Source organism: Polyodon spathula, chromosome 24, assembly GCF_017654505.1.
Source record: "Polyodon spathula isolate WHYD16114869_AA chromosome 24, ASM1765450v1, whole genome shotgun sequence".
Lineage (NCBI taxonomy): Eukaryota > Metazoa > Chordata > Actinopteri > Acipenseriformes > Polyodontidae > Polyodon > Polyodon spathula.
In genome coordinates, this window is record NC_054557.1 from 6410616 (window position 1) to 6432599 (window position 21984).

General features: G+C 39.4%; 1 protein-coding gene across 1 annotated transcript in view; it reads left to right on the plus strand.

Moving 5' to 3' along the window:
• The window catches only part of LOC121299102 (GRAM domain-containing protein 2A-like), a 40168-nt gene extending 19043 nt beyond the window's left edge, over nucleotides 1-21125 (plus strand). The window contains exons 2-12 of the mRNA XM_041226642.1: nucleotides 115-228; nucleotides 7899-7956; nucleotides 8536-8608; nucleotides 9317-9420; nucleotides 11319-11417; nucleotides 12249-12320; nucleotides 13078-13140; nucleotides 13528-13699; nucleotides 15490-15583; nucleotides 18758-18865; nucleotides 19819-21125. Of these exons, the coding sequence (XP_041082576.1) occupies nucleotides 119-228; nucleotides 7899-7956; nucleotides 8536-8608; nucleotides 9317-9420; nucleotides 11319-11417; nucleotides 12249-12320; nucleotides 13078-13140; nucleotides 13528-13699; nucleotides 15490-15583; nucleotides 18758-18865; nucleotides 19819-19822 (957 nt within the window). The 5' untranslated portion in view covers nucleotides 115-118 and the 3' untranslated portion in view covers nucleotides 19823-21125. The remainder of the gene's footprint in view (nucleotides 1-114; nucleotides 229-7898; nucleotides 7957-8535; nucleotides 8609-9316; nucleotides 9421-11318; nucleotides 11418-12248; nucleotides 12321-13077; nucleotides 13141-13527; nucleotides 13700-15489; nucleotides 15584-18757; nucleotides 18866-19818) is intronic.
• The last annotated feature ends 859 nt before the right edge of the window (nucleotides 21126-21984 follow it).

Consider the following 21984-nt stretch of genomic DNA (forward strand, 5'->3'; position numbering starts at 1 on the left):
AGTGTTTTGTTCATGTGGTTATTGTTCCTATGATTATTTTTCTGTCCCTGCACTGTAAACAACATCACTTTTCTGCTGTTATTGAAGGTTTTTTTTGTTTTTTTTTGTTTAAAGGTTGATGGTAATGGCTGTTAGCCAGTTTCCCAGTGAGGGCCTCAGCCTCCTGTCCACTGCACACCAGGCAGAAAGCCCCAAGGAGGAAGAGAGCCAGAGTTCGCTGCACTGCAGGTAATGTCTTGGTTCATTACCCCGCGACAGGGATGCATCACAGTCATGGGGAATATGGAGGCTGTCTGACTGTCTTTCTGACTGACAGAAAGAAGGACCTTGTTGAAGACAGGTCACCCAGTGTTTCATAATCTTGGGGTATATGGCCCCCTGTTTTTCTGTCTCTCTCTGTCTGTATGTCACACTAGGTTTTTTCATACAGCAAACCAGCGTTTATTGAATTATAATCACAATGACCACAGCACAACCTGTTGCCAGTATCAGAAACTGGGTTTATATAAAGTCTGTGACATGCTTGTTTACTATGTGAATCACAGAATATTGCTTGGTGAGGCCTGTCATGGATGGCTAGAGTGGTACATGTGGGTGGTGATGTCAGACCGGGAAATAAACAATAACAAAGAACGCACAGGGCTAAACTGAACGCAAGACCGCTCCGCTTTTTATTAAACAAAAATAAACAAACAGTTTAAACAAAACACAAAATATAGGGCACACTGGCCAAACCAAAATGAACACTAACAGTTATAATTCTTTTAAACCATGAGTACCTTGTTCGCTGGTTGGTAGCATTCGTTCTTTCTCTCCTTAACGCTCTTCTGCTCTGAGCATGAAGTGGGTCTTTTATATTGTAGCTGGAGACTTAATTACCTATTAAACAATTACCTGATTAAGGCTCCAGCCACATTCCCACTGGCTTTATTGGGATGGGGATTTAACTCCATCCCCGCCAGCTACACTTTTTCACCAGTCTCAAACAACCACGTCGGACAGCTTTCATCCTTCCACACAAAAATACAATAATAATAATAATAATAATAATAATAATAGTAAGAATGATGATGATAATACAACACAAATAATAATCATACATAAATAATAAAAGGGGCAAGCACTTTGCCACAGACCTCATCTTCAGTGGTATCCCTGAGAAAGAGACAACTAGTTGTAGGGCAGACTGCAACAGAATGCAACAACAATACAAAATAACACGCAACAGCCTAAAAATCGTTTTTTCAGATTTTGCCAGGGTGCCATTTTATTCGTACAACTTGCATTGAGAGTGTCATTGCATGTACCTGCAAGCTGTAACAGCACGAATGACCTGCTTTGCATGCCATGCTCTTGTGCAGATGTAATTAATTAATGTAATTAATAGGACTCAGACACAGTGTAGCTTGAGTTTACTACTAATCACACGTGCAAACAAAAACAAGTATGTGCTGTCATTACAGAGTTGTGATTATCTGACTATTTATTCTGTCTCATCTGGTGAAGAATATTATAAGGCCAGACGCTTATTTCTCTTTGCAGACTTTTTGTTATATTTAGAATGTTCAGGTGCCTGCCAGTTTTCAGAGTCACATATCTAGCACACATCCCTGTGCAAGCTATCCTGTATCTGAATGTATTGATGGCATTGCTGCATCCTCCAGACTCTCTGCCAGTCTCCTTGACATTCCCAGAACTGGTGCTTGACTTTGCTGCTGAACCAGGACTTGAAACTCACACTGGGTTTCAGAAGTACCCTGTTTAGGTATATTAATGAAATGACCGGGTGCCAGGAGTTTGAACAATCAGGCCCCTGATAAATATGCACTTACTAATAGGAGCTGTTCAAGCAGCTATTGGGGAGGATCACATCAATTACGATCCTGGAATTTTATCATTTAAATAATATACTTATCTGAGGGTAGTTCTGAAACCCGGAATGGGTGAGGGATAGTGCGAGTTTCAAACCCTGCAGAACTTTGACAATTTAAATATTAAAGGTAATAATACTGAAATATGTCTGGAAGGGAATGAATAATGCCCCAGAGTGATAAATCAATCAATTAATTTTAAATTGAGGGTCAGAAAATAAAATACATGGCCATCAATAAATGGATTGATATATCTCTAGTTTTATGTCTAATCCACTACAACGATGAAATTGGACTGCACTTACTTTGAAATAATGAGTTTGTTACAAAGAAAACAGTGTTGAATTCCAGGCATACCCAATAAAGCTGCAGTGTTTCAGAGAATGAAACAGCAGTTTTTTAAAGGCTGCTCATTGTCACATGGGAGGTTGGAAGTGAAGAGATATCGTGAATAAACTCATTTTTCTATTGAAAGCTTCTTTTGGTTCCTCTCGCCTTTTTTCTCCACTTTATTTCATTCAAACATTTAAGATTTGATATGTGCATATCTTTTTTTTTTTTTTTTTTTTTTAAACCTGCCACACAATTCACCACAGTTGTCAGTCTGTGCTGGAGAAAGGTCCAGGCTTCGATGGGAGGAGGTGTTCAGGTCAGGATCGAGGTTCTGTCTCGCACCTGCAGAGCAGTCAGCATGTTGCCTGGTGTTTCTATGTTTCATCACTTTGGCTGCTAGCAGTGCAATCATGAATCTCCTCCACGCATTTTCACATAATGATACAGTATGTTTGAGTGTCTGGTACATATCTGATATTCCATTAGATTCCATTGTGAGTTCTGTAGCAGTAGCCATAACAATACATAATTGTCCTGAGGAAGGAAGGAGTGTTGCTAGCTTTACAATAAAGGGCAGAATTAAAAAAAAAAGCTACAAAGGTCCAAAGGGAAATGATTTTATAAAGGGCATTGTGAATATCTGATGACGGATTTGTTTTTTAGTCGCTTGTTATGTTTGGAGTGAGAACAGTTTCCGTGTCTCCAGCACACCCTCTTAAGACTTCCTTCACAAAGGACTGGGAGTCAAATAAACAGACATTGAGGGAAGCCTGGTCTTGCTCTTCCGGCACTGGGTTCCTTTCTAGGCAGTAGCGATTTAAGTATTCCTGTTTTAAGGAAAGGGTATTAGAAACTTTTACAAGGGCATTGGTTACACAGAGCTATTCTGCTTCTTGTCATTGAACTCCTGGCTGCTCTACTCCTGATCAGTGATCAAGCAAGTTTACAATTCCTAGTAGTTCATTTTCAGCTTTGCAGTGCACATCACAGGTGCTGTGAGTTTACTACGACTTAACTTTAGCCATTCCCTAAATGTTTAAATACAAACTCAGGCGCATCTACTCAAAATAACAAATAACATTATAAGTTCATATTTACATCTCACCCTGTCTCTTTGTGTTAAGTATGTGCTTGTGAGCATTTTGGGTGAGGAAGAGGGCCGCGAAGGGAGCTGGTGTGGAGATAACACTTACAGCAAAGTAACATGCAGGGACGGAAATAGCAGTTTGATCCATTCGGGGATTTTACGACGAGCTTGGTTAGCCCCAGTGCAGAAGTAACAAACTCAGATGTGTCTGATTAAACATATAGCAAAAACAGGAATAGATAAAACTGCTATGCAATGGGAGTCTTATTTCCATCCCTAAGATGCATTGAAATGTTCTGAAACAATGCAAGTAACTTTCTGATTTATTATTTATTCTTGGCGTGAACTGAAGTGAATGTACTGTTTTTAAATGTTTTTGTGTTTGGAAGATTGCCAGGCTTATTACTTCTGAATGCCTTGTTGGTTTGATCTGAAAACGTTTACGGTATGTGACTTCAAAAGGGTGTTCTAACAAAGGATTCTCCCAAAACCTTTCATATTCCTCTCCAGTTTTTATACTGGTAATTACAAGCTGGCTATTACAGTAATCCTTTTTGAGCACATGTTGGTGTGGTTTGACATGCAAGGCATTTGATATGTCTTTGTTTAACAATATAAAGCTATTTTAATCTTCATAACAATGGCTTGGAATGTACTGTTTGAACTGTACAACTGTAATAATGAGTTTAAAAAAAACTTCAATGACAGCTTGTCATTTTCTTTTAATGTGTTCCAGTGCTTTTCTGGAATTACATGAAATACCATAAGTCTGTTACAGTAGATTAATATTGTATACAATCGATGTAAATTCAATGTTAGAGCTGTTGACAACAGGAAAAATGAATATCCATGAAATATACCTTAATTTACTGAAAACCATTTTGATTAAATGACCAATACATTTTAAATAGACCAACACATACAACTGTCTTCTGATTGGCTGAAACCCTGTACCTGAGTTAAGTTACATAACAGGACTGACTGAAGCTTACAAAAGGTTGCTTAAAACGTGCGCATAATGTGTGTGGAAGTGAATTGAAATCACTCTGAGATTAGGGGACAGCCTTCATAAGCCTCAGAGGCTTAGGCTGGATTTGGAACAAACATGTGAGATGTTCTGTATGTCACCCAGGAGGAAATTAAACACTCAAACAATGGGGAGCTACATGCTCTGCCTGCTTGTACAGTAGTCATGGGAATTCAAACAGTACTCTCAGCGTTGCAGCTGGATACATTTGGCAATGGAGTATCAACAGTGGCATGTGTGAGCGTATGAGATTAATTAATTGACCACATTCTCTTATTTATCATACATAAAAAATGTTGAAATTAAAAACAGTACCGTCTACACAGCTCTTTAATGTTTAGACACTTCTCTGTGCCCTAAAGGTAATGTTGGTTTTCATAATAATGAGTTTCTTAGTTGTCTGATATCCTGTTTTATGCTTTCTCTAATATTCTCTATTGATGTCTCTGCTCAGATTATTATTTACCAGGCTCACTAACTATTCCAGCAAAATAACCTTTTACAGGTCTGTGCGCAACTGTAATTTACTGAGTCACAGTTTCCATGGTTACAGGAATAACAGTTGCAAACCTGTAGTGGTCAATTCTAGAACCACTTCCCTTCAGAAATTCAGCTTTTCAGAAACAGGCCCAGTGTCTGAAAAACCTCTTTTGTGAGGAAGCGTAATAAATAGCTAGAAGGGTGTTTGCCTAACACAATAAATCACACCACTGTGTGCTTCCGAATGCTTATGCTCAAAGATCTATTTACTGGAGCGGTTTTTGGGCTGTTTTGTGGGAACGTCATATACAAGTATATAGCAGTAACTGTGCCTGTTTAGTTTTCCCTGCATTTATGAAGCTGCACAATTTCAGGTAAACCCAGCAAGACATTCAGACGTTATAAGCCTTGCAAGCTTTCATAGAAACAAGCATCAAAACGTCCGTCAATAAAATATATCGTAGCAGTATGTGCGTTGCAGCTCACACACATACAGAAGCATCAGTAGAGAATTATGCAAAGCACACATAATATGATATAATCCGGTAATCACATATTCAGAAATCCTAGCTGATAAATATCCCCGTAGGCTATCCAGTTGTTGTTTCCTAGGGGGCAGAGCAAGCCCCAGGTACTGCAGAGTAAACGAGAGGGGTATTGCTGCAGAACGAAGGCTCCCACAGGGTAGCTCCCACAGGTCAGTGCTGTGTGCGCAACACGTAATAATAATAATCTTTATTTTTATGTAGCGCCTTTCATAGTGGAACACCATCGCAAAGCGCTTTATAAGATAAGAGACTAGGGTGTGTTAATAATGCATCAGCTGCAGTGTCACTTACAACAAAGTCTCACCCGAAAGACAGAGCACAAGGAGGTTAAGTGACTTGCTCAGGGTCACACAATGAGTCAGTGGCTGAGCTGGGATTTGAAGCGGGGACCGGCTGGTTATAGGCCTGTTTCTTTAACCACTGGCCTGCACAGCCTCAAACCGACGTCATCATTATATGCTACAGGCCGATCACATGATAAGGATGATAAATTTAGGTACTAAAACGAAGTTTATTTCATAACAATAACCTAACCCTAAACCAAAGCTTCATAGGGTATTTTGTTCACGTGGTAGGGATGTTGCAAGTGAATGAAGCACTATAAATTATGAGTTGCGCACGCAGCACTACCCTGTGGGAGCTACGCTGTGGGAGCCTTTGTTCTGGAGTAAACACTACATTTATGAAATGAGCAGTGGTGCTGGGAACAGTTCAGCGCCGTGAACATGTGTCAACAATCCTCATTCTCCCATGAGAATCCAGCGGGATGGAAAATACTGTATCAGTAAGCCCTAGGAGATTTGAGTGGGGAAAAAAAAACACATTGGAAAACAACAGTGTTTTGTTGACAGTGCGTATAGAAGGCTTAAAACTAATAAACAGCTTTAACCATGTGATAATGGTAAGATATGTAAACGGGTGTGTTTATAAATTAATTTGATGCAATACCAAGCATCACCTTCAAAGCCGCCATTAACTGAAACAGCTTTCTAATGTGAAACGAATACTAACTAAATACTAACTTGCACGTTACGAAGGCACGTTGGTCTTGTCCAGCATTATTTAAAAAAACAAATCTCCATCTAGCATTGCCGTAAATGCACTGCTTTCTAACCTGTGCTCATTCTACTGCTTGTGTTCACTTAACTTCAGGAATATGTAAAGGTAATCTGGTTGTCCCAGCCCTTTCGCTTGGCATACAAGCCGCACAGCCGAATATTCCCAACATGAATAACTACATTAAAAAAAAAAAACAATCAAACATCAAAAACCACAGTTTTAGTACTTTTCATTTTCAACAATATATGTGCTACAGTGTTGCCAGGGGAATAGGAATATATTCCCCTGTACGTGTTTGGAGAGGTTAGCTTATAGTAACAGAAGTTAATGTGAAATAAAAAGAGGTTATATTTGTCGCTTGACTTGTGAACTTTACTGTAGTGTGAATGATCGAAGTTGGCTCCATGTTATTATATGGGTTTATTCAGCCAGGTTTAATATCTCACATAGGAAATTCTATTAACACTTACTTCTGAAATACTTCTGAAAAGACTGTGTACAGTCTGTTCTTGACGCTGTCATATTTAACCAGAATGCTATAAATCCTATCGACCTGTGTGTCACCAGTCCCATTTAATTTACACATTGGGGCCCACCAGAAGTAACATCCTGTACACTCTCCAATCACTTATTTATTTTTCAAGTTGCTTCTGTGTATATTAATTTGCTACACAAGGAGTTTTTTTTTTATTTAGTGTGCCCAGTTATTTTACCCCAGATGTTCTCCCCACTTTGGAAGGTCCAGCAATTCCCCACACAGCTCAGGAGATCCGAAGGTTCAGTGGACGTCCTCCGATCCCACGACCAAGCCAGCTTCCTCTTTTACACCTAAGAATTCGAGAGCGAATGTCAGCGGCCTCTGGCCAAAGGCCAGCCCTGCCCGCTCTGAGCTCACTGGGCGCCAGGCCAGCAGGGTCAGTAGTAGCGCGATGAGGAGAAGCAGTGACAGTTTTGCCTCCCATACCTACAGGAGTGCCAGAGCCAATACAGCGCTCCTTACAGAATCCCCAGCGAAAACTGGTGACTCCTTTTTCTAAACAGGGGTTAAAATTCAGCTCTGGTCACAACAAGTGGAAGAGTTTAATAGTTAGAAAACCACCACACAGTTGGGCACAATTTCCAGAGTCTGCTTGAGAGGTGCTAATGACAAGCGCGCACGTGGCACACAGAGCACACTAATGGATAAATTAATTGCAGATAAAACAAAACTTGCGCATAAGATGAAATAACATATTACTGTACTTGTAAAGTAACTAAGGCATTATTAAAAGCCCTCATGAAACAAATGTAACACTTTAGTAGTATTAATCAAAAATGTTAAGCTGCAGATTCATCGCAAACTGTCTCGCGTAATAAATGTGCTTAATGTTTTCAGTTCATTGTTTTCTATGCACAGAAACAGACTTATGACATGATGTATGTATAGAGGTATTGGTGAATCAGGCACAATGATGGAATGATATCTAATGCATGTTTTTGCTTGCGTGTTTCAGGGTGCGTCTGGCTGGTCCTGCTCCGTGTGAAAATGGGAAGAAATGTTACAGAGGATCAGTGAGTCATTTACCACGCTTCAAATGTAGTACTGTTTCCCACTGAATTACATTTTTGAATTTGCGTAACTGCTCTGTGTATTTAACCTGATCATAGGTTAAATGTTGCAGTCATTTTGTGTGGTTATGAAAATGTATTGTGCATGACACATCCTTGAAATGCTTGTCTTCTTGCTGTGCTTGCATAGTTTTAAAGGAGATATGTTTCACATGATGAAATGCAAAGAAAGTGGCAATACATACACCGGATATCTGTATACACTGAGAGCTTGGAAAAAAAGGCAACCAGTAACTGTATTCCAGGGACATTATTTAGTGATATTATTTCAAAGGACAAAGGTCTATAATTTGTGGATGTTGCCTTCAAGCATCAGCTAAAAATAAAATATTTACTATCTAGTTTTACCTTCAGCAGAACCACCAAGGGTATATTTTATTCATTTTTGGCCATCGCTTGTAGGCAGCGTTCCCATTGTATATAGTCCTAGAATGAAAGAATGAAACAGAGAAGCTGTTAGGACCAACACCTTCCTTTCTTGCTCTTTAGACACCTGATCTGTTGTCTTCTGTTCCTGTGCAGACCGTGAACAAGTACAACGCTCAGTACCACAAGCTGTTCCAGTGTCTCCCCACAGAGGAGGTGTTGATGAAAGGTTAGTGAAAGCATTAACTAAACAAGCCTCTTCCACCTTGTTCCAAGTGTTTGTGCCACCACTGCAGTGTCATCAACAACAACTATGAGAAGTAGCAGAGCTTGGAGTTACATATTGATGGGAGTTTGAAGACTGATCAGCACCAGGAGAAGCATTCCACCTACCAAAATCTATTACATAAGAGCACCATCATCCGTTAAACTAGAGCTTCTCAAACATGTATGTTCAGGGGATCCTCTTTAATAGGGACCCCCAAGAGAGATTTGAGCAAAATGGAAATCCCAATCAAGGAGAAACACTGCTGTGAAAGTATGTACTGTATATACAACATTGTACTGTATCATCTCTCACTGCAAAAGTAATTTAAAAAATGATTCAGTACATTAAACGGCTATGTTGGTTTACAAGAGAAGTTTCTAGAATTTACTGTAGACTCCCTAGGCAACCTTTACAGACCCGAGGCAGTTTGACAACCACTACATTAAATAACTCAGGAGCTACATCTAAAAGTTGTTGTTTTTTTCCTGAGGTGTTTTTTCTCATTGTGTGTGTTTATTGATAAGATTGAAAGCCTGATCAGCCTTTACGCCCTGCGTTGCTCATCTGATATTAACTCACTCTGCAAACTTGTATAAAAGCCTAGTAGGACTCTTTTGGAGTTCAGGGTGATCTATGCATTCTAAACCTGTACACACGTTTTCTATTTAGTGTATTCTTGCGCTCTGCTTCGGGATATACTTCTACAAGGTCGGCTCTACATCTCCAAGAACTGGCTCTGTTTCCACGCCAACCTCTTTGGGAAAGACATCAAGGTAACATGACTGCCAGTCGGTCTGGCCACGATTGTGCTTTCTGTGCTTCTAAAGCCCTGTGTCGGCATTTCTGTTGAGACTGACATTGTCAATGTGCTGTTTAGTGGCACACCTCTTGCTTGCTGCTGCTTCTTAAGATTCACGTTGTCTCTCATTTTCTGTATTAAAACTCAAAGGAACCCTTTGCTCTCTGTCTAAAGCCCTCAGGTATGTCTCATCTCCAAGTACAGCTGGTACAGCAGAGTGCAACCATTGACATGCCTCCTGAAACACATCCGCAATACAAACCACATAGATCAAGTGTGGTAGTAGTACTTCCATTAGCTGAGGGCATGGTGTTGCAGGGGGTGTAGTTTAAGGGTTGCACTCTGGTCTCATACTTTATGATTGAGAGCCACAGAGGTGCTTTATCAGGAAGTGATGACTGAAGCAGACAATGAACAGACAGTGATATTAAACGACAGCAGCCATACATGAGTAAGGGTCACACCTGTACCACAGGCTGTTTCAGCATGTGGTTATGTGTTCTGTAAACAACCTGTGAACCTGGTGTGGAAAGGAATCCCAAGCTGTTGTTACTGAAGCCCTGTTTATCAAGCGCTCTACATTAAGTATGAATACGTCCCTTCATTATTGTTTACCCTGTCGAGGTTGAAACACAGCTGAGTGAGTAGGTTTTATTCGTTTATTTGTGAGACGGCAATGTACGCTCCCATCGCAAAACTTTAGTTTGTAATCTTCCTTTAGAGAATGTTAACGATCCAGCCCAGTTAACAAAGTCAGTTTTAAGATGAAGGAGAGTAGTACAGAAAAGCAAATTAACACACCTGTGAACAGTCTTTGCAGAACATTACCTTATTTGGGGTGTCAGATTCCAGCAGTCTGAGCTGCTAAGAGCAACGGCATTGATCTTGGGGTTTAAAGGAATGAGTTATGAGTTACACTGTGGGAGACCTGATTGAATCCTAACCAATACGTTTAGCAAAGCACAGAGACCAGGACCAGAGGACACAGTTGAAAATCAGGTGGAGAAAGAATTAGCACAGAGGGTAGGAGGCACTTTGTTACACAGAATGGTTAGTGTTACCAAGCCTTGGGCATTGATGGACTGAATGGCCTCTCAATCAGGCCGATGCTAAATCTGCAGGTTTGGGTAAAGCATTTTCTGTGTCTGCCTGGCTCTCTTCCAGCTGATAAACACTTTATGACCCCCATACTGTACTCTGTTGTAGTACTCCTATGTTTAATTCAGAGCAGATTTATCAGAAGGCCGATTGCTGGTACAATAAAATCAGTACAATAAAAAGTTGACCAAATCTGCATAGTAATATTGAACCTTTACATAGTTTTTATATCTATATATATATATATATATATATCTATATATATATATATATATATTATATGTTAAATGTAGTCAGTGGACAGGGAGATATTGATATAAAATGTGACACGAAAATGGTAACACATGGACTGAACACCCTACAGTGTTTACAAGAAATGCATTACCTTGCTGTATCCTGTGTATTGGAGCTCCATATCTCGCAATATAACCCCTATTTGTTTTAATATAAATGGGTAATAATTCACGTGGGGAATACATTTCTCATCTTTTTTTTCTTGGGAGAAGGAGAATTTCTAGATGAGATTTGAGGTGTATAAGATCAGCCTGCACCAGAGCTTGTTTTATGTACCCAGAATGCACCACACATTTAATTCAGAATTCCAACATTGTTGCAGCGTGTGAATAAAAAATATTAAAACAAATGCATATTTAAAAATATGGTGCTGCGATACTTAAAACACATGATACAGCAAAGGTAAAGCTTCTTGTAAACACAGCAGCATGCTATTTGAATCACACACCTGACGGCACTCTCTTCTCTTTTATCTTTCAGGTTGCCATCCCGGTGATGTCGGTCCTGCTGGTAAAAAAGCACAAAACAGCAGGCCTGGTCCCCAACGGACTCGCTATAACCACTGAATCCAGTCAAAAGGTAAATAGCACTGTTTAAACACTGTGCAATGTAACTGTTGTCATTGTAGAGGGATTGCTACTGCTTTAGATCATTGTGTACCACAGTCATTAAAACCAGCTTTTCTAACAGTGCATGTGAGCCTCTTAATGTATCTGTTGGCCTTTAAAAGTGTGTACAATGCCAGGAAGTCTATTAGTGTTTGCATAGGTCTCTGTCAACAGATTATGATGATCTACACACCCATGAAATACATGTAATACAACAGAGATGATTAAGATTGCACATACACCCACTGCTATGATAAATGATGTGCTGTTAGTCCTACCTCTTCCATAATAAGAGTTAGTATTGTCTTTTGTGACCAGTAATGATTTAGATCCCATTCTGACATTGCACAGCTGTGACCTGTGATCTCTATCTACTTGATGTGTCTGCTTCACCGTACCTTTACAAAGACTGTTTAGATCATTACATTGGGTCTTCATTTTAGGATGTTACTCTCATAAATCTAATGCATGGGTATGAGCTATAATTGCCACCTCACTGTAGTGAGGTCAGTAAGTCAGAATTCACTGTCAAGGTAGTCAGGGTATTCTACACTAAATACATGGGAGTGCTAAGTGCATGGAATAGCTTACCTGTAAACTCTAGAACCAAGACAATTAGAATGTGTTCTGGGATTCTGACCAAGACAATTAGAATGTGTTCTGGGGTTCTGACTAGACAATTACAATGTATCCTGGGGTTCTGCCCTAAGGCAAAGGGTGTACCAGCAAAGGTCAAGCTTTGCTGATCAGGCTTCATTTCATTCTCCACATGCCTTAATCTTGTTCTTGTTGTGTCTTGCAGTACTTGTTTGTGTCTCTGCTGTCCAGGGATAGTGTTTACGATGTGTTGAGACGGGTCTGCACACATTTACAGGTAACGTACAACCGAGACGCTCAATTTGATTTACAAAAATAAAAAAAATCTTTTATCAGAAAATATAAACCCCCCACACACTGTCAGTAAGCCGATACAGTAACTCTAGTGGTAACACCCCTCCAGATACAGAAAATTTGCAGTGGAAAAGAGTCCTGTATTCAAGAAATCCTAGACTTTAGTATCCAGGCAATTAAGCATACCTGTGATGTTTTTTTTGAAACCACTGGAGGGCACTGTTCTGTAATTTACAGTACATTGTAAACCATCAACCATTCAAATGTCTTAGCCAGGGGATTTAACATGGTTTAACACACAGAGATATGCTATGACTGGACGTCTCTACAAGTCTATGTATGTACTGGTGGGCTTTCATGCATCTTTGATTCCCACAGTCATGAATGCATATTGTAATGAACACTGCCATTACTTTTCTGTCCTAGTTTTAAACTGGGGATTTAAAAGGTAAATTTGCATGTCTAAACACTGTTTTACAAAAATTATTCTATGGAGTTTTCTCTTAGATACCATTTTAAAAAAATATCTATGGTATATATATAATTATATATTATATATATATATATATATATATATATATATATATATATATATATATATATATATATATATATATATATATATATATTGTAGACATGACAAAAAGTGGAAAGCGCTTGCAGGTACATTTGTGTTTTTGCTTTCTGTTTTCTGTCTGTAATTCATCACCCCTTAATAGTATGTCATTCTGCTTGTGCAGGTCAATGGGAAAAAGATTTTGAGCATTAAGCAGTACACAGAGGAGCCAAGCGACATATCCCTGGTAAGTGTTTCTGTAGACTCTTGCTAACCCAAACTAGTTGTGAACAGACCCTGTTTAGATCATAATATGTACTGTACTAAAAATGACTTGCCTAGTTCTGTTTATGTATTTGAGGCTTACCTTTTATTAAAAATCTGTAATAACCCTTGGAATAACATACAGAGACTTATATAAGGTTACTTTGGTTTAATGTAGTATATTTATTATTGCTTTATTGCTTAATAACATGTCATTTGTGTTAATAAACAAACTCATGCCATGCATGCCCACATATTGTTACATTATTACATTTGAATTCAATTTGCATTGATAAGACTTATTTTGCCTAATAGTGTTGCAGCGTGCTCGCACAGTTATTTTATGAGAATGTGATTTTCACTCTCCCAGCTCCTTCCGCACAACGAGTTCCCCCCGCCAGACGAGTTCCCTCCTGTTCTGAAATGGAGGCGGAAACCCTCAACAGCCTCCATCACCTCCTCTCTGCCCGACATCCTGGGCAACTCCACCAGCAGCCTCAGCGCTGTGGACGCCTCCTTCCAGAGCGACAGCACCATGCAAGGTCCTTTAGCTGCATCTTCTTGGGCTGCAGCCAAAATGCATTTAAACCATTGTTTGACAGTTGTTTAACTGGTTGCCAATTATATATATGAATTACACTAATCTAAATAATACTTAAATAGTTTCACTCAAGAAACCTTAGACTGTTCTAAGCCTGTGTCACGGATAGCTTGGTGTTGACGTCAGACCAGGAAGAGACAGACACTGACACTGCAGGTTGAATTGCTGATGTGCCTATTTAATAAATGAAATAAAAGGTTTGACCACAAGAAGTACTGTGCTGGTTCAACTTGAACATGGGTAGCAATGGGTACTTGTCTCGTTCCTCCTGTGAACAACCCACCCCGGTCAGCAAAAGCTGCTGGTTTTTATAATGTAGTTGAGGGATTAACTGGCCATCAGTTACTTAGTTTCATTTTTTTTTCCACATTCTTGCACAAGTTCTCATGCGTGGCCGACAGCAATCTGTCAATAAATCATCAGCTGCCAGCCACGAATTCTCATGAGAGGCAGAGACGAGAAGCAAACATCATCTCTACAAACTAGACAACAAAACACACCGAGAACAGTACGTTTAAATAATAATACCACACAAATACTAAATAAACAAAATCTGCACAGGGACGGGCTGTACCCCGTGACAGCCTGTTTAACAGCATTCTCTGAAAGTTTCATGAGAATCTGTATTACTAAAAAAACAAAAATTGAACCTTTTTTTGCTAACGAGTCAAATAGAATGTTCTTTTAAGATCTGCAGTAAACCCTGTCACTTGGGACTGAAGTACTGCCCTGGATTTGACAGGGATACCCTAAAATGTAATACTCAAACATTTGGATACTTCAAAACGCTTCAGGTGTTATCTTGAAATGCATGGACTACATTGGTTTTGCTTGAACGTTTCTCTTGATTAAAATAGGTTGTAGATATAGTTCCAAACTTAGCACAGCACTACATACTGTAAATCTTGCATATATTAAATTGTTTTAAAAAATAAACTTAAAAATAAACTGTAGAACAGTAACACAAGTACATCGGTTTTTAGACACCATAATACGTTTACTGTTATTGTACTAGTATGTGATTTTTATGATATGCTTGTGACAAGACCTCTCGTCATATGTATTTTAAGAGAGACAGTAGAGTAATGGTAAAAGGCACTAAAAAGGTTAAGTCAGCGACTAAAAAAAACATTCTAGCAAATGACAGCAGGGTTAATGGGGCAGGAATCAATCAATTTAATGTAACAAGCAGAAAACATCTGCTTAGACATAGACAATGGAACATACTTCACTGATGCATTATTAATAAATACTAAGTCCTTGTTACTGAGTCTATTAATCATTTACTAACTTAGACTTGTGATAGTGGAAAGCCACACAATACTGGTAAATAACTACACTAGGATCAGTGTGACCTGCTGTGTAATCTTCTCATCCACGATGGGTTAGTTTCCATAGTTTATTCATGAGGGGTCTCGTAAGTGGATCACTGTTATTTGGTTTCGCTCTTTTTTATGAAAATGCTTCAGGATAGTTATTTAAAATGGCTCATAATATTTTAATAGTCACACAACATATAATAAGTGCACATACCAAGATGGCTGTGTAGATTAAAACCAATGGTGCCCCTCGCGTTTTATTGCATGCTGGAACTTGAGAGTGTGTAGCAATGATTCCTTAAAAAATGCTGTTCAGTTCTGAATAGGGGAAAGCGTTTCATCTGCAAGCAGGAGGTTGTGCATCTGTGGCTCTGAGTTCTCAAAGCAGTTCCTGTCTGTCTGATTTCTTTAGAAAGAAGCCTGGAGACAGAGAAGACTGTGATGGTGGAGCCTGTACCTGAACTGGGACACATGGAGTATCAGCTGCTCAAATTCTTCATTGTGCTGTGAGTGTCGGCTCCCCTACTTATTGATCTGGCAGCCACAGTTTTGAAAAGCCCCTTGAGTTGGTGCCAGTTCTTTGACTATATTAGACAAGTCCTGGAACCAAAGTACAAACTTCCCTTTGCAAAGATTCCACTTCAACTTACATATACATCTTTCATTTACAAAAATGGTATGCCTTTTTATTCCTGTTGAATTTCTTAGTTTACAAAATGAAATATACTGGTAAGTGAAAGACTAATAAAATGCTGTTGTGTATTCCTATATACTGATCTTTAAAAACATGATGTTGAGCCAGAAAGTGAAGGTACACTGAGTTGTTTTGTTTTTTGTTTTTTTTTTAACAGTTTTGAGATAAAAATTAGTTAATCAGTCATTATTCTTGCACATGGAGCAATGGAGAAATTGTAGCTCTAGTTTATCATTGTCTTTTACAAATACAAGCTTCAGGAGCCTTACATTTGCATAGATCTCCTTCAATGTATTAATTAAAAAAATGAAATCACTTTCACAACATGAGTGAAGGGACCCATCAAGTTAACTATTTTGACTTCATTTTCAGGGGAAAATCAGGTTAAACCCTAATTTCATGAATTCCTTTGTGGGTGCGAAACATCTGGCTTCATTGGTATACCCTGAAATCACCTTGTGATTATTTTTGATCATCAAACTTCTGTGTATTAAGATAGACCCATCATTGGGCCAAAGAGTGGTGAGGGTATAGCGTGGGTTACCTAGTGAAAGAGTGGTGAGGGTATAGCGTGGGTTACCTAGTGAAAGAGAGGTGAGGGTATGGAGTGGGTTACCTAGTGAAAGAGTGGTGAGGGTATAGCGTGGGTTACCTAGTGAAAGAGTGGTGAGGGTATAGCGTGGGTTACCTAGTGAAAGAGAGGTGAGGGTATGGAGTGGGTTACCTAGTGAAAGAGTGGTGAGGGTATAGCGTGGGTTAACCTAGTGAAAGAGTGGTGAGGGTATAGCGTGAGTTACCTAGTGAAAGAGTGGTGAGGGTATAGCGTGAGTTACCTAGTGAAAGAACGGTGAGGGTATGGAGTGGGTTACCTAGTGAAAGAGCAGTGAGGGTATGGCGTGGGTTACCTAGTGAAAGAGTGGTGAGGGTATGGAATGGGTTACCTAGTCAGAGAGTGGTGAGGGTATGGAGTGGGTTACCTAGTCAGAGAGTAGTGAGGGTATGGAATGGGTTACTTAGTCAGAGAGTGGTGAGGGTATGGAGTGGGTTAACTAGTCAGAGAGTGGTGAGGGTATGGAATGGGTTAACTAGTCAGAGAGTGGTGAGGGTGTGGAAGGGGTTACCTAATCAGAGAGTGGTGAGGGTATGGAGTGGGTTACCTAGTGAGAGAGTGGTGAGGGTATGGAGTGGGTTACCTAGTGAAAGAGTGGTGAGGGTATAGCATGAGTTACCTAGTGAAAGAGCGGTAAGGGTGTAGCGTGGGTTACCTAGTGAAAGAGTGGTGAGGGTATAGCATGAGTTACCTAGTGAAAAAGCGGTAAGGGTATAGCGTGAGTTACCTAGTGAAAGAATGGTGAGGGTATGGAGTGGGTTACCTAGTTAGAGTGGTGAGGGGATGGAATGGGTTACCTAGTGAAAGAGTGGTGAGGGTATAGCATGAGTTACCTAGTGAAAGAGCAGTGAGGGTATGGAGTGGGTTGCCTAGTCAGAGAGTGGTGATGGTATGGAGTGGGTTACCTAGTTAGAGAGTGGTGAGGGTGTGGAGTGGGTTACCTAGTTAGAGAGTGATGAGGATATAGAATTAGTTACCTAGTCAGAGAGTAGTGAGGGTATGGAGTGGGTTACCTAGTTAGAGAGTGTTGAGGGTATGGAGTGGGTTACCTAGTCAGAGAGTGGTGAGGGTATGGAATGGGTTACCTAGTTAGAGCGTGGTGAGGGTATGGAGTGGGTTACCTAGTTAGAGAGTAGTGAGGGGATGGAATGGGTTACCTAGTTAGAGAGTGGTGAGGGGACGGAATGGGTTACCTGGTTGTGCTATTGATGTATTATCACTGAGAATCTTAGACACAGTTTTGAGATCAGTCAGCTACTAGGAAACGGACAAGCACAGGTGGGTTGACTGGCCTCCTCTTGTTCGTAAATCTTATGTTTTTACAAAGCTCGGGCTTGCTGATATTAGAGGATATGCCTGTGGGCTTGCACAGCACCACTGAAGAGGCAACAGAATCAGATCAGTTATATTATTGGGCATGAAAAATGTGTTCAGCAGTACATTTACAGATTTGATTGGAGGCCTAAATGGGACTTTCACACAGTAAGTAAAATGGTTTTATGTAAGTTTTCAAATTAACAAAGTTTTGTGCATGGGGTTGGATTGTAACATTATACATCTTAATAATGAACATAGTGAGCTTGTCATTAAGTCACAATTTTGATGTTTGGCATGAAATGTAACATTAATTTAAAAGCTGCATGTTTGTGTTTGAAATCCCCAAATAACATTACTTTCAAGGCCAAGATCGCCATCTGGTGTCCTGACTTTGGATAGACTTGCAAGCTAACCATGTTGTATGCTGTCGTCACATTTCTCTGTTATTGTCCGTACACTTTGCCTATGCATCACAGATTTTTTTTATTGTTCTAGAGATGTCTTCTAGTTATCAAAGATTTTGTTTAAGGTGGTTCACTGCAGTTGTTACCTTTTTCATTCAGCAGCCCGCATAAATTAAATGGATGACATAAGTCCAAAAGGTTAGCAGGGACATTTGTATGTATATGTGTTTAACATGGGATGGGCATGTTCAATTTTACATGAATAATAAAAAAAATGTCTTTTTCCTATTAAAAAAAAAAAAAACACCCTGGGGCCCCCTTTATGGCGCAGATGTACGAGCAAGTAGTGAAGTGAAAATTATTCTTTTCCTTCCAGACAAACTTTGTCTAGAAGGAAATTGCTGTGCTTTTTATAAATAAGTTTAGTTTTTAAAAAGCAGTAGAAAAAAATGTACCGATCTGGAATTTTTGATTACAATGCATTCAAACAAATGAAAACTATGCAAAATTACATGAGGAATAAGTAATGTAATGAGGGAGTTAAACTTTAACCATACTTTGCTACTGCTTGATAAAGGGAACTTGTTTATGGGCCACAGCTGCCAGTCTCATGCTGGTAATGCTTTAATGCCTGGGACCCTGTCTCTCCTCACAGAATTGTTCTCCTGATCTGCTCTTCCTGTTACCTGGCGTTCAGAGTTTCCAGTCTGGAGCATCAGCTCTCCTTTTTAAATACAAATCCTCTCCTGCCAGCCAATGAGAGGTAGGCATTCATGCAGGAAATCAGTGGTGGCCTCAAATGAAAAGCACATCTATTTGTATTTGGGATTGAGAGGACAGGCCAAAACCTGGCTACAGCCTAGATCACCAGACACTGAGCTGAGTCTCGTACTGTCGCACCACAGTACAGTGATGTTGATTCAGACTTTTGTTTTCTCTTTCACTGTAATTGTGTTGCTGGTTCTGTAACATTAACAGTTTGTGTTTCATTTTACAAAAAAAAAATAGGCAACCCTGAAAAAACCTTAGCAGAACTATTAGCAATGACAACACAGTGAATTTATAACATATTAAACAGTGCTCTTGTTTGGATGGCACAGAAAGAATAATTTGTACTGTAATGTATGGTATAGAAATAGAACAGGTCCACCCAGACAAAGAGCATTGTGTATAGAGCCAGAAGTGTAGAGGACAACTCAAAGGAGGTTATAATAAAGTTATATAATGCACTGGTGAGGCTGTACTTGGAGGGCTGTGTTCACTTGTGGACACCACAGTACCAACAGGACATTGTGGCCCTTAGAGAGTCCGAAGAACAGAAATCAGACTAATCCCAGGGCTTAAAGAGATGTAAACCTATGAAGATAGGTTGAAAGAACTGAATCTCTTTAGCCTAGAACAAAGAAGGGGGGACTTGATTTGGAGTCTTTAAAATTTTGAAAGGAGTTGACAAAGTTCACTTTAAAGTGCAACACAGAAGCCAAGGGCAGAGGACATACAGCGGGATAGACTCTTTACAGAGAGAGAGAGGCGAGGCTATGGCATGGCATGGGATTCTTTAATACCCAGCTTGATAAAATTTTGAGATCAGTCAGCTACTGGGAACCGGACGAGCACAGATGGGGCTGTTTGTTCAACTTTTCTTAAGTTCATATGTCCTCATATGAAGTGTTGTTCTTATCACCTGTAGCATTGACTGAATTTCTGTCCTCACAGGTAACCGGTCCTGCACATCCACCTATCCAACTCCTGAAGATCGGATGGTACACACCTTCCCAAGACATTCCTGTCTGTTACAGCCAGAATGCTAGAAAAGGAAACGCTATAATAAACACAGCTGTTAAAAGCCTCTGCTAGGTTGTAGTGGATCACAGTCAACAAAAAGCAATCTCATAGCCAAATCTAACTGGATGCCTGTTTTATTAGGTTGGAAAAGGGCCAGAGCTCATGAGGGCACAGGGCTTGAAATCCAGCTCACCTACTGAATACGTTGAAGTTTACTCTACTGGACAATCTACAGGAAAATTAATTGCTGGCCAGGATTTTAGACCACTTGAAGCTGTTGCTGAATCCTCTTCTGTGGCAATATAGCCTGTCTAATATACTGCTATTCAGTCTAATTCATGCAACCGCAAAGGAGGTATTCCTCATTCATTTTCCATGCAGTGTGTCCTTCTTGCTTCTCCTTCCTCTACACACATGATTCAGCTTTCTTAGTCCAAGACACACTGTCTGATGCACTTTGACAGTGGGCTCCATGAACATCTCTGCCAGGTTGATTACATTATCCTCCATCATACACTTGAACACTCCACATTCTTCAGCCTTGGTTCGCCAATACTTGAAAGTCAGAAGGCAAATTGAAATCCTGTCCATGGCAGAAAAAGATGCGTGGAATGGGATTGTGACTGACGCTATACTGTTCTAAACAGTATCTGACTGATAAAGCACATTTAAGAAGACTGAAGAGAGCAATTTTCAGACATTACCTGGGATGCTGACTGCAGTGGCACTTTTTTTAAAGATACATCCATTCATATGCATGTTTGCATTGATTGATTAACCGTATGGAATAATAGCAGTGGGATAACATGATAGCACCAGTGCATTACCCTGAAGAAACTAGCTGAACCATTTTACCAACAACAGCATTACTAGCAATGGCAACACAATGGAGCACACATTGCACAGTGCTCCTGCTGGGCAAGCGCACCATTGGGATACCACTGCTCTGTCAAAACATGTGAGTGTTACCTCTGAACTACCAATGAACCATGCCTCAGACCAGCTGCCCACTGGCATTGCACTATTGTACACTTAGGACAGAACCATTGCATTGCCATCGTGGTGCAACTGCAAAGATTTTATTTAAAGAACTAATATGGTAGACAAATTTGGAATTGCAGACTTACTTGAAATAAATGTCGTTTAAATGTCTGAAAATTAATGTCTGTTTCATTTTAAAGCTCCTGTTACTTATAAGTAAGGCTGTATTTTTTTTTTCACGGATGTAACGATTTCCATGTAATATGTAGTTCACTGTGATAATATAATTTTTTTGAGCACTTAAAAAAAATAAAAAATACAGCAAATGTTTAAGTGATGCACTAGCTGTCACATTTAGGAACCTGGCAGCCGGTTTAGTTTGTTTCCAGTAAATGATTGAACACATTGCATAGGGCCTGCACAATTTCTTTAAAATGTCTTCAATGAAAACATTACCGGCTCTGTCAAAGATCGGAAACATTTCTGCTAAAGATTGCTATGTACACTACAAAAGAGGACATTTTGGTGTTATTTTCTATATTGAGTTATGTTTTTTTATTGTTATTTTGTTTGATAATTTACTGGTGGTGAAAGTAGAATGCCTTTAAAAGTTTGACATAAAAAAATAAAATATTTGTCAATTTAGCATTTACTGTTCTGATAAGTATTATGTATTTAAAAATATTTATTGTATAATAACTGTAGAGAAAAATGATCAATTGTCAATGTGACAGCACTTTTTTATTTTGCTGTAATGAATATAATGTTTAACAATGTAATATCTATTTTTAGACCGCAATGTGCCGTGAAATAAGCCATTTTTAGGGTTACAAAAATACAGCCCAACTTATAAGATTTAAATGCACCATTTCACTGTTGGTGAGGTATATAATGCCACTATTGTAAGAGTACACCCAGCACGACTACTGCCAAAGCACTGCTGTTATGTTTGCAAATGGTCCAGAAAGTAACTTCTACATTTAGTAGAGCTGCTGTACAGGACTGCAGTTTGTGAATATACTATAGCTGTTACAATCAAATAATGACTGACTATGAACTTGAAGGCATCATGATTTCAAAGTTAGAAAGATATTTAACTGGGTACAGTAACACTGT